Source organism: Rhinolophus ferrumequinum, chromosome 12 (assembly GCF_004115265.2).
Source record: "Rhinolophus ferrumequinum isolate MPI-CBG mRhiFer1 chromosome 12, mRhiFer1_v1.p, whole genome shotgun sequence".
Classification (NCBI taxonomy): Eukaryota; Metazoa; Chordata; class Mammalia; order Chiroptera; family Rhinolophidae; genus Rhinolophus; species Rhinolophus ferrumequinum.
The window spans coordinates 20,282,620-20,298,149 of record NC_046295.1 but is presented as its reverse complement, the minus strand read 5'-3'; the positions used below and the strand labels follow the sequence as shown (position 1 = coordinate 20,298,149).

At 34.0% G+C, this 15,530-nt stretch overlaps 1 protein-coding gene across 1 annotated transcript in view; it reads right to left on the bottom strand.

Moving 5' to 3' along the window:
* HAUS6 (HAUS augmin like complex subunit 6) overlaps positions 1-15,530 on the bottom strand; it is a 41,458-nt gene that overhangs the window by 15,498 nt on the left and 10,430 nt on the right. Inside the window, exons 5-12 of the mRNA XM_033122713.1 lie at positions 14,247-14,394; positions 12,654-12,719; positions 12,296-12,344; positions 10,270-10,440; positions 7,846-8,039; positions 7,070-7,196; positions 6,484-6,586; positions 369-450 (exon numbers count right to left, since the gene is read on the bottom strand). Of these exons, the coding sequence (XP_032978604.1) occupies positions 369-450; positions 6,484-6,586; positions 7,070-7,196; positions 7,846-8,039; positions 10,270-10,440; positions 12,296-12,344; positions 12,654-12,719; positions 14,247-14,394 (940 nt within the window). The remainder of the gene's footprint in view (positions 1-368; positions 451-6,483; positions 6,587-7,069; positions 7,197-7,845; positions 8,040-10,269; positions 10,441-12,295; positions 12,345-12,653; positions 12,720-14,246; positions 14,395-15,530) is intronic.

Below are 15,530 nucleotides of genomic sequence, written 5' to 3'. Positions count from 1 at the left end.
TGATTTCAAAGGTCCCTAATCTCTTGGATTTAGTCATTAGCTATTAAGTGGTTTCAAAAAAGTTCACAAACACAAAAGCACAAAAATCCCCAAACTTGCATTAGATAATTTCCATGTATGTTTTCTTCTTCAAAAATGAATTGATCCCCACGAATCCCATCATTTGGATATAGAAAACAAAAATATGCCATGCATCAGAAATGTTGAATCTTTCCAGAAAGTGTAGAGTCACAGTGAAAAAATACTGTCTGGTTAAAAGAAGAAAACTGTAGATTATCCCATAGTAGAGAAGCTTGGAAACTGGCTGAAGATGGAACTAAAATTAATATAGGGGAAAAAAATCAGTAAGAAAATCAAATTTGTTTTACCTGTTGGCTGGATCATATGCAGTTCCTAGTATATCACTGGCTCCTCTGCAATAGTTTTCCTGGTTATGTTGCTTAGATGTATCTAAAAGAATAGGAAAATTAACTACTTTAATAATGTTTTTACATTCTAATATTTGGGGATCTCTTCAAATTTTACAACTTCTAAAAAGAACAGAAAAATCAGAATATGAATGCTAATAGGAAAAGACAATGATTCAATTGTCAAGTGTAAAGTGACAGGCAGGACAGAGATAGAGAATATCAACAGACTTTTCTAAAAAGATTGATAGCTCATACTCAGTTTCCAAAAGGGACAGCCCATATTTCTCCGCATCATATCACCACGCTTCATGTTTAAGTATACAGATCATGCACTTACCAAATAAACCAGCAAAGCCAAGAAGTTATAGTTCTTAGCATATTTCAGCCCAGCATCTATGACATTAGTCAGCCCATGTACTTATTCTTCAACACATTGAAGAACTGTGTCTCTACTGTACCAATAACGGGAGGAAAAAATAAAAGATGGAGCCCTGCCTTCAAGGAGTTAGTGTAGAAAAGACTACTTATGAGTAGAGAATTATGTATACTGTATTAGGATAGAAGTATGCACAGAATGCAAGGAGACAGAAAGGCATCTGGCCCAGACTAGGGAACGTGAAGGAGGCAAGAAAGTACTGAGAGGGCAGCCTGATGGCTCAGTTGGTTAGAGCTGCGCTCTGAACAACAGGGTTGCTGGTTCGATTCACACATGGTCCAGTGAACTGCGCCCTCCACAACTAGATTGAAGACAACAAGCTGCCGCTGAGCTTCCGGAGGGGCGGCCAGATGGCTCAGCTGGTCAGAGTGCGAGCTCTTAACAACAAGGTTGCCAGTTCAATTCCCACATGGGATGGTGGGCTGCGCCCCCTACAATAAAGATTGAAAACAATGACTGGACTTGGAGCTGAGATGCGCCCTCCACAACCTGATTGAAGGACAACAACTTGGAGATGATGGGCCCTGGAGAAGCACACTGTTCCTCAATATTTCTCAATAAAAAAATTTTTTAAAAACATAAGTTCTATCTTTTAAAAAAATAAAAAAGAAAGTACTGAGAGAATAAGGTACAAGTCTGCTATGCAGGAGCAGAGGGTATATCTAGGGAAAGCATGTTAGGAAATGAAACCAATGAGGAAAGCATGGCTAGATTACAGAGGGTTTGATATACCAGGGGCTCCTCATCTTTCAACATCTTAGCTTCTGAAAGACTAAACATGTGTCCAAAGTGTCACTATATAAGAATGCAATGTATACATAAAGCAATGTATATATAAAGTTTTCCTTTCAAACCATCATAATAGTATGGCACCTTATAAGTATTTTCAATACCCTGTGCTTTTGCAGCTACTAAATATGATGTAATTACTGAGATTTATAAAACGTTCCAAAAATGAGCACAAAGACAACTAGACCACAAACTTAGTAGACAACCATAAACTAAAATGATTATGTACAACTATAAACACTGTCTGATGGTGGCAGGCAGAGTTGATGCACATTTGTTCTAGTATGTAAAAAAGTCTGTAAAGTAAATGAAAAAGCATCTAGAACTTTTTCCTCTTTTTTTTCCTTCTAAAGGTGATACGTGATAGGAAGCCTTTGATGTATATTATACCTGGAGATGAAAAGGACCATATTTACATTACAGAAAGACCACTGAGAGCCATTTATAATACGGAATAGATAGAACACTGGAGGAAGAGTCGCTGGTTAGAACACAATTATAGGCAAGAAATGACAAAAACTAAAGTACTGTCTTAAGATGTGAAGACAGCAAAGCAGGAAACAGAGGTAATAGGGCATTTAGGAGGTTAAAACAAAACTGAGCTCACCACTACAAAGCAAACCAAGATGAAGCAGGCACTGACTCCTACCATAAACAGACTACAACTACAAAATAAAATGTAAAAAAAAAAGGAATGCCCAGAAGAAAAAAAAGAATCATGAATCATCAAATGCCAGAAACAAAGATGGAAAGCATGATCAGCATGATAAGTTCACACTGAGAAATGAAGACTCAATGAGGCAGGCTCCAGGGGCTGAACACTGGAGACTTAATACCTACATGGTAACAAGAAACATCATCTCAAGTCACCCATGCTGAGATCTGAGAGACTGCCATAGGGCAGGATAACTGTACAGGCACTCAGCCCCTGAAAAGAGGATTATAAAAATTCTGCCAACTGGACCAGGGAAGTAGCAGAGAAGCTTGCTGTCTAGAAGGAAGGAAAGAAAGGAAAGGAGGGAGGGAAGGAGGGAATTTAAAACCTAGCCTACTCAAAAGGAGGTGTGAACTTCATAGATTATATAAATGCCCAACCACTGTGCTATACACCTGAAACTAACATAATATTGAATGTCAACTATAATTAAATATATGTTTATGCATATGTATATATACATATATATAAATATAAAATATATTATATACCAGGAGTGCCAAAAAATGTATGCACATAACTTGTATTCATCTTTTGTTATCAGTATATATTGAATATTACTATTTTAATAGTTTTTTCCTTTCTAAAACATGTATACATTTTTTTGGGACTGTGTGTGTGTGTGTGTGTGTGTGTGTGTGCGTGCGTGCGTGTATTCACAGATGTAAAGTACAGCATAAGGAATATAGTCAATGGTATTATAACAGCTATGTATAATGTCAGATGGGTAGTACACTTAGTGGGGTTATCACTTTGTGAGGGGTGTAAATGTCTAATCATTATGTTGTTTTGTACACCTGAAACTAATAATAAAATTAAATTCTTAAAAAAGAGGTATGAAATCCAAATTTATACTGGCTATTTGTTGTAGGAATCCCAAACCAAAGACGATAATTGGCCTAGCTCAAGGAAAACACTTGGGACCCTCGGCCACTGTGTAGAAACCTTTCTACAATTCAGAGCCACGTAAATCCTCCAGGGGTGGAGAGACCCACTGATGGTGAGATCATAGTCAAATATTTTAATGGGAACCAAACCACCATGAAAACTACCAGGCAGAGCATACAGGACCAGAAATAGCTGAAACATAGAGTATATTAGAAAAAAATCAAAGATAAAAATCAGTACACTTTAAATGATCGGCAAAAAAGAAACAACAGGACCCATAATGAAAGAAGATGACACTGTGAAGAACAAGCAGTTCTGAAAAACAAGCAAATGAAAAGTACATTCATGAAAACTAAACACTAAATGGACAGATCAAAAAGGAAATTAAATATAAAGAGATAATTAGTGACCCATAAGAGAAATCCAAGGAAAATACCCAGAATGCAGCCCAGAGTTACAGAGATTATAAGTATACATGCGACGTTATGAGATGAGAGAATTAGAAGCCCCGGCAATAGGAGTCACAGAATGAAAGGGTCAAAAGAATGAGAGGAGGGCAATATTATTAGGTTGGTGCAAAAATAATTGCGGTTTAAAAGGTTAAAAATTGCAAAAACCGCAATTACTTTTGCACCAACCTAAAAAAGAGATTTTAGTGACTAAGTTTCCAGAACCGAAGAAAGGTATGAGCCTTCACATTTAATAAGTACACACAAATCCAAAAAAGGCTAAATAAAAACAAATCTACATTGACACACCTCAATGAACCTGCATAACACAAAAATAAATAAACATTTTAAAAGCAATCAATCATACCTACAAATGAATGACAATTAGATGGACCAATAGCAAATGTTTCAGATACAATAGAAGGTAGAAAGCAATGCAATTATATCAAAGTCCTAAGGAAAAATAAGTGTCATCTAGAATCCTATATCCACTCAAATTACCATTTAGGATTAAGTGAAAATAAAGACATTTTCCCTAAAAGACTAAAGACTACTCTTCAGGCTCCATCGCTAAAAGAAGTGAAGGATATACTTAAAACATACTTACTTCTCAAAAGGAAAAAGAAAAGTAATATTGACCAAAAAAAAAAAAAAAAAAAATCAGTAAATGCACTGGTAAATCTAAACACACAATGAATGATTGTTAAAACAATTTCTATCACTGTCATTAAAAAAGAGGGGGTAGGGGCATTATTCTAGATTAAAGGTTAATAAAAGGATAAAACAACCCAATGGTATGAATGAACCCTCCTTGGATCCTGATTCAAAAATAAACATTTACAAAGGACAATTTGGGGGATAAAAGACATTTTATTCATCAACTTTAGAATAGCAGAACAATACTATGTATTGTTAGATCCATACATATAAAGTAAAATTTTTATAAACACACATCAGAATAGGCAGAAGATTCTACCAGGATAGTGGTTACCTCAGCAAATGCAGGAAGAATGGGGTCAACGAAAGGCAGATATCCAACAGTTAACTACATTTGTACTTTAAAAAAAAAATTCTAACACAAATGTTGCAAAGATTTGTCAAAAAAATGTTCAGTAAGCAGGTATTTATATTATTCCCTGTAATTTTTATATTCTGAAATATAACTTTAAAAAAACAATTTAAGAGAAAATTACTTTAAGTAAGACATAACATGTAAGGTGTAGGAAAGGAAAAAGTTGTTTTACAACAAAAAAATATAAAATAATGTTGCTGCTCCCCAGCTCAGACCACGGCTCTCCCCTTGGGAAATGAAAGGAATCCCAAGAGTACAAATTATGCAGTGTCGGAAGAAAGGTCACCTCCGGAGAACTTATCAAACACCTATAAAAAGCAGACTGCCAACTGGACTTCTTAAGCAGACACAAATTTGCCCCATTTTCAAGGCAGACAGAGATCTCTGAATGGACATGAGGACGATTTCATTGTTTCACAGGGCCTAAACTAAATCTGACAAGAGTGCAAAGGCCCTTTCCAAACTGAAGTGAAAACACAATGCCAACCATATATGCCAAGAGCTATCAAAGTAATTCTACATAGTAAGTAATGCTCTACTAAAGGTCTTTTTCATTCATCAAACCATGTAGTCAATATGCTCTACTCTTCTGCTAGCACCTGTTCTGAGCCTTGCTCTCTGGTCTATGATCTTTCCCAACCAGCATGCTTCCCACATACATCTGACTCCCAAACTGATCACTTCTCCTGGTAGTGTTCACTCTTTTCTTCCTAAGTCCTGCCACGACACCTTACATTTCCCGAACCTAGTAACAATTTCTTGTACACAGTACGGGGCTATGGGGCAAACTGAATATGAAATGAATATTAGCTATTGTAGAGAAATTAATTCTTAGGTGTGATATTGGAATAATAGTTGAGGAAGCTTACTTAATAAGACAGAATTATTGTTCATTTTTTTAGGTGTGATATTATGGTATGATAGTATGGTAATAGGAAAATGTCATTTTTATGGGAATGCATGCTGAAACATTTAGAGTGAAATATTATAATGCCTAGAGTTTACTTGTTTTAGCAAAAATACAAACATAAGCAATTAAAAGAAATATGGCAGTGTTAATTGTTGAAACAGGTAGTAAGTATTCAGGTATAAACTACTGTTCTCTCATGTTAAAAAAAATTGTGGGCTTCTACACAAAAACTTGTAAACGAATGTTTATAGCACTATTACTCGTAATAGTGGAAACAACCCAAATGTCCATCGAAGGATAAATAAACAAAATATGGTTTAACCATATACTAGAACATATTCATAAAAAGTAATGAAGTACTGATACATGTTACAACTTGAAGGTTGAAAATATTCAAAAGTGAAAATCTGTACAAGTGAAAGAAGCCAGACAAAAAAAGCCTCATCATGGTATATGACTCCATTTACACGAAACATCCAGAATAATCAAATCCATAGTGACATGAAGTACATTACTGGCTGTCAGAGGCTGGGGGAGGTGGAAATGGGGAGTGACTTTTAATGGGTATGGAATGGGTACAGGGTTTCCTTCTGAGGTAATGAAAATACTCTGGAAATAGTGGTGATGGTTGCTTAACTTTGTGAATTTATTAAATGCCAGTGAGTTGTATACTTTGCAATGAGTGAAACAATGTGCATTTCACCACATTAAAAAAATAACTGGGGGGAAGAAACAAGAAAGAATATAAAGAAACAGTTATCATAGTGAGAAATATTGATGAAAGGGAAGTTTAAAAGAGAAAAACATAACCAACCTGGAAGTGAAGCAGGATACTGCAAAAGAATACTTCTTGCATATGCTTCTTCTGAGGCAGGATCAAATGAAAGGGGAGACATAGGTGGCAAAAGATCCACAGCCTTAAAACAGAATTCATAGTTTTAAAATATACACATTTTACTCACTACCACAATTACAATACTAAGTTAATCTCTGAATGGGTGATGTTCCCCCCTAACAAAGAATCACTATGCATATAAATCATCCTATAATTATTTTTAAAACACGGAGTACCATATTAGGAACATGGGAACTACTTTGGCCTCCAACTGTGCCTCAAATGTAATAGTATTGAACATCAAGAGGAATAACTGATTTTCTTTTTAATACAATCCTCTATATCTAATAATAACTATAAATCACAACAGTGATGAATAGCTTGATGAATATTCTAATATGTATGGAAGAATTACAGAAACGAAACATTTGAAATTTAGGCTCAGATGAAAGGATGACAAATACATACACACATGACCTAGCATTTCTAGGTCATCTGTAACATGATAAATCAAGAGATCGCCTACATTAAACTACTCTCCGAAAGGCGAGTACACATGACTTACAGGAGTCCAATCTTTAATTAGACTGAAAGGAGACAGACCAAGAAATTCGTGCCACTTTTTATGCCATTCTTCTTGTTTTTCAATAATAGAATGTCTTACAGTTGTAAGATCTTCTTTTAATTTACGCCTATAATAGCATAAAAAATAACATTATTCAAAACATGAATATATTTTTAAAATATTGAAAATTTAAGAAGTTTGTAGAAAAATATAACTGAAAGTTCAACCAATACGGTACATATAAATAGAATAAATTCTCACAATGAACAATCAGCACTTAAAATACCTTTTTATCTTTTAAGACCAGAGAAAGTAATCACACATCTATTACTCCATTTATCTTTTAAACATTTTTTTCCTGGTTGTAAACTCAAGCAGAAATTCTCCTCCCACTCGCTGTGTATTCCTAAAGGCAACCCATACCTCCTCGTCATTCTGCTCAAATCAACAACTTTTCTGACCCTAGTTTTAGTAGTAGACCCCACAAAAGAAAAGCTACAGAAAAGTTAAAATTATTTCATTAAGAATTACACTAAGGGCAAATAATACATTCCAAACAAAAAGAAAACTACCTTAATTTTCCTTTCTACTTTATGCATCTTTCTAGGACTTGATGACATAAGGTTTTTGAGTACTACTAAAATTTTCAAAGTAGTACCAAAAGCTTGTTTGCCAAAGCTGAAGAGTTGTTAACTACACAAGAGTTGTGTTGAGAAATTATCAAAACTGTCCTACTCCTCCTCCCCCAATAAAATAACAGAATCTTCCTAAGGTACCTCATGTGCTTCAGATCCGATAATCTTTCTCTCTGAAATTTGGTCTCTTTTTCAAGGAAGCGAAGGTCTATTGTCAGTTTTGCTTGGTCAGCTTGACAATGTTCATATTTCATTACTTTCAAGACTTCATTTAATAACTGAATAACTGTTAAGAAGTTCAATTTTCCAGCCTCATAAACATTTCCTATGTGCAACTAAGGATTCAGGGGGAAAAAAAAAGTCAACTGTAGGTTCTTCACATAATAAACTGCTGCATAAATATATTTGTGTTTTTTACTATCATTGAAAGGTTACCTTAAAGAAGAGTAAAAAAAGTCAAATGTCTACCCCAAAACTATGTAAATAATTTTGGTCCAAAGAAACCTATTGTGAAAGAATTAACATGCCGAACTACATTTTTATAGTATGCAAAAAGTTGAAAACTAGAGTAAAAGAAATGTAAATAAATAGAAAACAAAGTAAAGATGAGGAGAAAGAGCAGGCTTGGAGAAAGATTATGAATTCATGTTTTAACAAAAATTGCAAATTGTTGTCCCTAAAGGCTGAATCTAAACTTAGACATGTTTATATGGCCTTAAAGAAGAGTAAAAAAAGTCAAATGTCTACCCCAAAACTATATAAATAATTTTGGTCCAAAGAAACCTATTGTGAAAGAATTAACATGCCGCACTACATTTTTATAGTATGCAAAAAGTTGAAAACTAGAGTAAAAGAAATGTAAATAAATAGAAAACAGAGTAAAGATGAGGAGAAAGAGCAGGCTTGGAGAAAGATTATGAATTCATGTTTTAACAAAAATTGCAAATTGTTGTCCCTAAAGGCTGAATCTAAACTTAGACATGTTTATATGGCCTGTACAGTTCCAGTGTTTTAAAATCATTTGAATTAGTTGCCAATATTTTTACAATCATAAATTTCACATAAAAATTACTATTTCTCCGAAGACCCCATCACTTTCTACTTTATCCCTATTGTTACACACAATTAGCTGTTACACTATTGTTACACACAATTATACTTCACTTACATACATTACTCCCTAGTCCCTACAGGAATCTGAGTTTGCAGATCCCAACTTTTATGTACTCTGAACCTGAAGTGCCTGTCATGTTACCTATTGAAATGAAAGTTCTTCAAGGTTATAATATTTTATCTTTGTACCTCCTATACTATAATCAATACCTGGCATACACTATCGTGTTTCCCCAAAAATAAGACCTAGCCGGACAATCAGCTCTAATGCGTCTTTTGGAGCAAAAATTAATATAAGACCCGGTATTATATTAATTATATTAATTTTGTATTATATTATATTATATTATATTATATTATATTAATTATATAAGACCCAGTATTATATATTATATTATATTATATTATATTATATTATATTATATTATATTATATAAGACCCGGTATTATATTATACTATATTACATTATACCCAGTCTTATAGTAAAATAAGACCGGGTCTTGAATTAACTTTTGCTCCAAAAGACGCATTAGAGATGATTGTCCGTCCAGCTAGGACTTATTTTCGGGGAAACACTGTAGTAGATGCTTAATAAATGGTAAGTTTACTAAGAAAAAAAGGATGGGCTATTCAGATGGAAATGTCCCACAAGCAAATGAAAATAATTTGATATAGTTTATGTAGAAGAAGAGAAACTGGAAATACCAATTTGAGAATATTATTGTATAGGAGGCTGATGAAGCCATGGAATTGGGTAAGAAAATACAAATGAATTTGTAATGTGGGAAAGCAAAGAGGGGCACTAAAGGACAGATGGGAATATTTTCATTTAAAAATCAGACAAAGAAAAAGGAACCAGTGGAAAAACTGAGAACAACAGTCTGAAAAACCACAGAAGAGCAGACAGACACAAAAACTAAAGGAAGAAAAGACTTTAAAATACATAATAGCTATCAAGATGAAAGAGAAGCCAGAAAGGATAGTCTTTTTACAAAGACGTTTAGCAATCAGGAGGTCATTATTGCTCTATTTGAGAATTTATAAAGAACTAAGTACCATACCATCTTTCTAAGTAACTTCCTACTCTTTAGACTATATACTGTGTTTCCCCGAGAATAAGACTGGGTCTTATACTAAGGTTTGCTCTAAAAGACGCATTAAGGTTTATGTTCAAGGGATGTCATCCTGAAAAATCATGCTAGGGCTGATTTTCGTGTTAGGTCTTATTTTCGCGAAAACACGGTATGTAATACCATACGAGGTACAGATAATTAATAAAAGTTGATGGATATAAATATATACACCCTAAGAGTACCCCTCTTTATGAAAGTTTTACTAGATATACTCACAAAAATAAATTCTAGAAACAGTAGAAAAACATTGTAAGAAAAACAATATAAAATTATGTGAAAGGAGTTTTCTCAAAAGCTTCCTTAATATCAAATGCTTACCTGACACATTTGTTTCTCAATTTTGTCGAGTAAGAGCCCTGGAACATTGATAGTAATATTAGTTCCATCTAAAGTATATTCGTTAACAAGACTAAGGACTGAACTAACAACTTCTCTCTCATTTTCCAAAAACGTGAGTGTTTCATTCACTGAAGCCCACAAAGACCGAACCTTTGAAAACAGAGACAAACAAAATATTAAAGTCTATACATAATCTGTACATAAAGAAATGTAAAACAAATATATGCTCACTCCCAAGAATAAATGAAGTATTCCTGGTTTCTGGTGAGACATTAACTAACTGCATTTTAATAGTTTAAAAGCACTGACAGTTCTTCTAAGGGGCCTTTGTAACTAAAGAATTTCTCAGGAGAATCTAGCCCACTATGATTTTTGAAACAAATCTAAGAAACCTTATACTATAGCAAGATGCAATTAGTATTTCTGGTATTCTGACATGCCAGCAATCTAATAAAGATTTCTCAGGGAGAAATAATAACACTACACACGAATTTTAAGTCATTCAAGTTTTAAAAAGTTAAAATGTGAAAAACCATGCTTCTTTAAAAGCACCAAAAACTGTTAACCCAAAGGTCTGCCTAGAGTAAAAAGTATATTGTACTATATTCATAGAAAAGAATGCCATACAGCGATGAGAAGGAACACACAACTATACAACACAACAGCATGGATAAAACAGCATGAGTGAAAGGAGTCAAACACAAAAGAATATATTCTAGATATTCCAATTTATATAAATAGTTCAAGAGCAGGCAAAACTACTCTTTAGTGTAGTAAGTGAGGTCAGTGTTTATCTGGGGGAAATGGTTGTGAACGAAAGGGGATCGAGGCTTCAGAGATGCTGGTAACATTGTTCCCTAAACTGGACGCTGGTTACATGGATGTCACTTTGTGAAATTTTGTCTAGGTATAGATTTATGATTTTTGCGCTTTTTTGAATGTTACGCCTCAACAGAATTTACAAAAGAGGGAGGGAGGTGGGGAAATATGATAACAATACCCACGTTGGTGTCTGTCTTCCCATGGTGTAAGGTAAATTTGTCCCCAAAGGAGATTCATTGGCAGATAGTCTAGAGGTCTCACAGGATAGCATTTTTTGGTGAACTTATAAAGATCCAGGATCTCATTCTCAAAATTTTAAAGTCTAGAAATTTTACCTTGCCAATAGCTCAAAGTTGAAACTGAACAACATTAACCAAACTCAGGAGAGATTGCTGTGAAAACTTGAATAGGTTTCATACCAACGGATTAAATGTACAATCAAAGATACTGCATTCATTAATCGGAATATTCATATTCACTAATCTGGAAGCTCTGTGAAAAAAAGTGGCTTTGTCATTTTTCTTCATTGCTGCGGCTCTAATACAAAGAAAAATACCTGGCACATGGCAGGTGATCAATAAATTCACTGAATGAACAATTATTTCCTGAGGACAGCACTCACCTTTTCCAGTGGCAAAGTGCCTGGGAAGCCATATTAATACCCAAAGCAGCTTGATGACCACAGAATCAGAACAAAGAGCCTGAGATGTCATCTAAACACAAAGAAGGCCTAAGAAAACTCTCCTATCCCACATGAAAGCCAAGCTCTGAAAGCCTGAGATCACTTATGTCAGCCATATTCCTCTCTACTACCAAGCCAGCCTCAAGTAACTTCTCATTTTTCTTCCATACTTACCATCTCCCTTCAGTTAATGTATTTTATTTACATAAATAAATACTATTAAGTTCCAATCAAGCTGAACTTTTCTTGCTGGCATGAAAGACTTTAAATTAACCGTATTTAAAACTGCTTTTGTATATATTTAGTCACGTATTATAAGCTAGTTTTTCCAACATAGTCAAACATTTTAGAGGTACCCTGTTGATACCTTTATCATTTATAATGAGTTAAAAAAATAAAAAGGGCTACAAAAAGAAATGACTGTTCAATTAAGTAAGCAAAGAGCAAACATTGCATATTACAAAAGTAAGATGACATTTCCCCCTTCAAAAGTTGTCTCACCTTTTCAATTTTCTCTTGTATATTACTTTGGTCATCATAAGGTTCCATTCTAGTTAAAAATTAAATAATCTCATTAATCATTTTTTAAAAATCACATGGTCATTTACTATCCAAACAGTTAACTGATCTGCAAACCCACCCCTAACAACCACTCCAATTAAAAACAAAAATAAAATTCTAGCTCAAAGCAATAATTTATTAGAAGAACTGGACAAGAAATCAGAATTATATTCTACATTTATCATCTAACTATTGATATATTATTTATAATGTTGCTGAAACTCTCAGTTTCCTTACCTGTAAGATGCAGAAGCTAAACTTATATGTAAGGCAACCTTTGGCTCTAGAAGTTACTTACTTTTTTATTTGGTTTTGATGTCCGATATATTCTGATCTCAAAATTCGTACTTGTTTAACTGACAATCTGCAAGAAAATACACAAAATGATAACTATACAGAAGCTCCTCGACTTACAAGGGGTTACATCCTGATAAACCTACTCCACATTGAAAATACCATTAAGTTGAAAATACATTTAATATACCTAACCTACCAAACATCATAGGTTAGCCTAGCCCACCTTAAACACGCTCAAAACACTTACGTTAGCCTAACTTGGGCAATTACCTTGAGTTTCATCTTAAAAGCAATTGTCTTCCCCTCTTCTCCCCAAAGCAGGAGACACAGATGGGCATTTTGTAAATATGATGGATGCACAAACACAATATCCCTAATGCTGGCAACACGGTACACTGCAGAGTTATCGGCTGTTTACCCTCATGACCGTGCACCTGACAGGTTGCTGCAGCTCACTGCCGCCACCCAGCATCACGAGAGAGTATCATAGCACATGTGGCTAGCCCAGGAAACGATCGAAATTCAAAATTTGAAGTACAGATTCTAGTGAACGTATATGGCTTTCATAATGATACAGTTGAAAAATCTGAAGTCTAACCATCGTTAGGTCAGGGACCTTCTGTAATTCCATTACAATTAAATGGTAGAGCCATTTTAATATTTCCCCCTTTCCTATCTTTGCTGAAGGCCTCTGAGGACTGCCCTTCCAAATTCAGCCAGCAGCCAGCTGAAGGACTCTGCACTCCCTTTTGGAGTTACAGGAGTGATCTCACACAAAGGCTGCTATCGAGATGGACAGGACTTCTTGGCTCATATACTCTCTGACATTGAGTAAAAATATTGGAGGTTAGTAAGACTACTCTCCTCTCTTATCCTTGTCTCACATACGTAGGGGGTAAATTTAAATGTTATCTATGACACTTAAGCAACAGTGCAGTTTTAAGGCAATTTCAAAGGATTCTGTGGCTTTTGTAATAGATAACACAGCATTTTAAGGATTATCCTACTGTAGTTGTTAGTAATTGTAAAAAATCATACACAATTTACTTCTTGAGAGTAAGAACCTTGTCTGTCTTGTTTAATGCGTATAACCAGTGCCTAAACAGTATCTAACACATAGAAGTAACTCAAAAAAAAAAAAACAATTTGCTGAATAGATGAATCTAAATATAAAACAGTATGAAATGGTTAAAGAAACTATGGAATACCTACTTCAAGGAATATCTGCTTAATAGATATTCAATACACTATCAATGGCAACATGGAAAAATTTACAGAATGAAATATTAAGAGGAAAAAAGGATACAAAACAGAAGGAACACTATACAGCCTTAAAATATATTTCCATGTTATAAAAAGAAAAAACTCCTAAAAAATTAAGTTTTGAACTGATCTTTTCCTTTTTTCTAAACTTTCATTTACAATATACCTAAAGTTTAAAATATTTTATTCAGAAGTTATCTGGCTTTGAAATGGAAAGATAACAGCAAAGGAGTTTTGAAGTAGGCATGAATTATTGCCATTGAAGGTATACTGATGACATTTTTCATAAAGAAAGGAATTTTCATTTTCTGACTATCAAAATATTACTTACCGTGCATTTTCCTGATATTTTCGGGAGACCAAATCTTCTCTTTGTAAAATACGTAAAAATCTGTTACGTGCTACATGGCACCTGGCAATGCATTTGTGCAAATCTTGTGGCTTTATATTAAATGTCTCTGTAAAATGTATGGATGAATCTATATGGAACACAAATAAGATCATAGAAAACTTAAGACTTATAAGCTAATAAATATCAAAAATTGATTTTATTATTATATATTTATAAATAATTAACTTTTAAAGAGATTAACTACCTCATACAGCTAACAACTCCTTAAAAGCTGGCATGCCACATACACAAAAAGATACAACTATTAATAATTTCTTTCCTTTTTTTTAAATATATAATTTCAACAAAAGCAAGGATGATAACTATTTTTAAAGTAGGAAACTAAAAATGGCTACCTAAAGTTGTTTCACGTAATTAAAACTTCTATTAGAGTCCATCTCTGCAAAATAATTCTTAGCACAGCTTCATATATCCATAAACAAATATATTATCATATATGAGCAACTTCTTAACAAGATCTTTTAACAACAAAGGAAGGAAAGCAATTAAAAGAGATGAGAGGACATCACATCACCTCTATTGCTGCCATCAGTTTATTTTTCTTCCCAGTAGTAAGAACTGAACAGGACAAGCAGAATAAGAGGATCAAATTTCCAGGCACAAAGCAAGTAAATCATGGGGATGTAATACACAGCATGGGGAATATAGTAATATTATGATATTAGGTTAGTGCAAAAGTAATTGCAGTTTAAAAGGTTAAAAATTGCAGAAACCACAATTACTTTTGCACCAACCTAATAGCATTGTACAGTGTCAGATGGTTGCTGAACTTACAGTGATCACTTTTTTAGGTATATAAATGTTGAGTAATTACGGTATACACCTGAAACTAATATAATATTGTATGTCAGCTATATTTTAATAAAAATCTTAAAAAAAGCAGGACAGAACAGGACAATCAAATACAACCAGTCTCCATTCCTCAAGTAATTATTGGCTATGTTACCAATGTTCAAAGCTATGTAACTGAGAACAATCCATCCAAACATGTCAAGAGTCCAGGTTTTTACTTATAATAAATGTAATAAATCCTACCATTAGACGGCTCAGCACAAAAAAGATGAATTTCTGGAAAACAGGGTCCCAACACTGCACTTAACATTACTAATCCAGGTCCTAGCATTACCTCCAAAGAAATCACCACCATTTCTAAATATTTAACATGTATGAGTTCACTAAATGTAGAAGTCATCTAGAGACTGA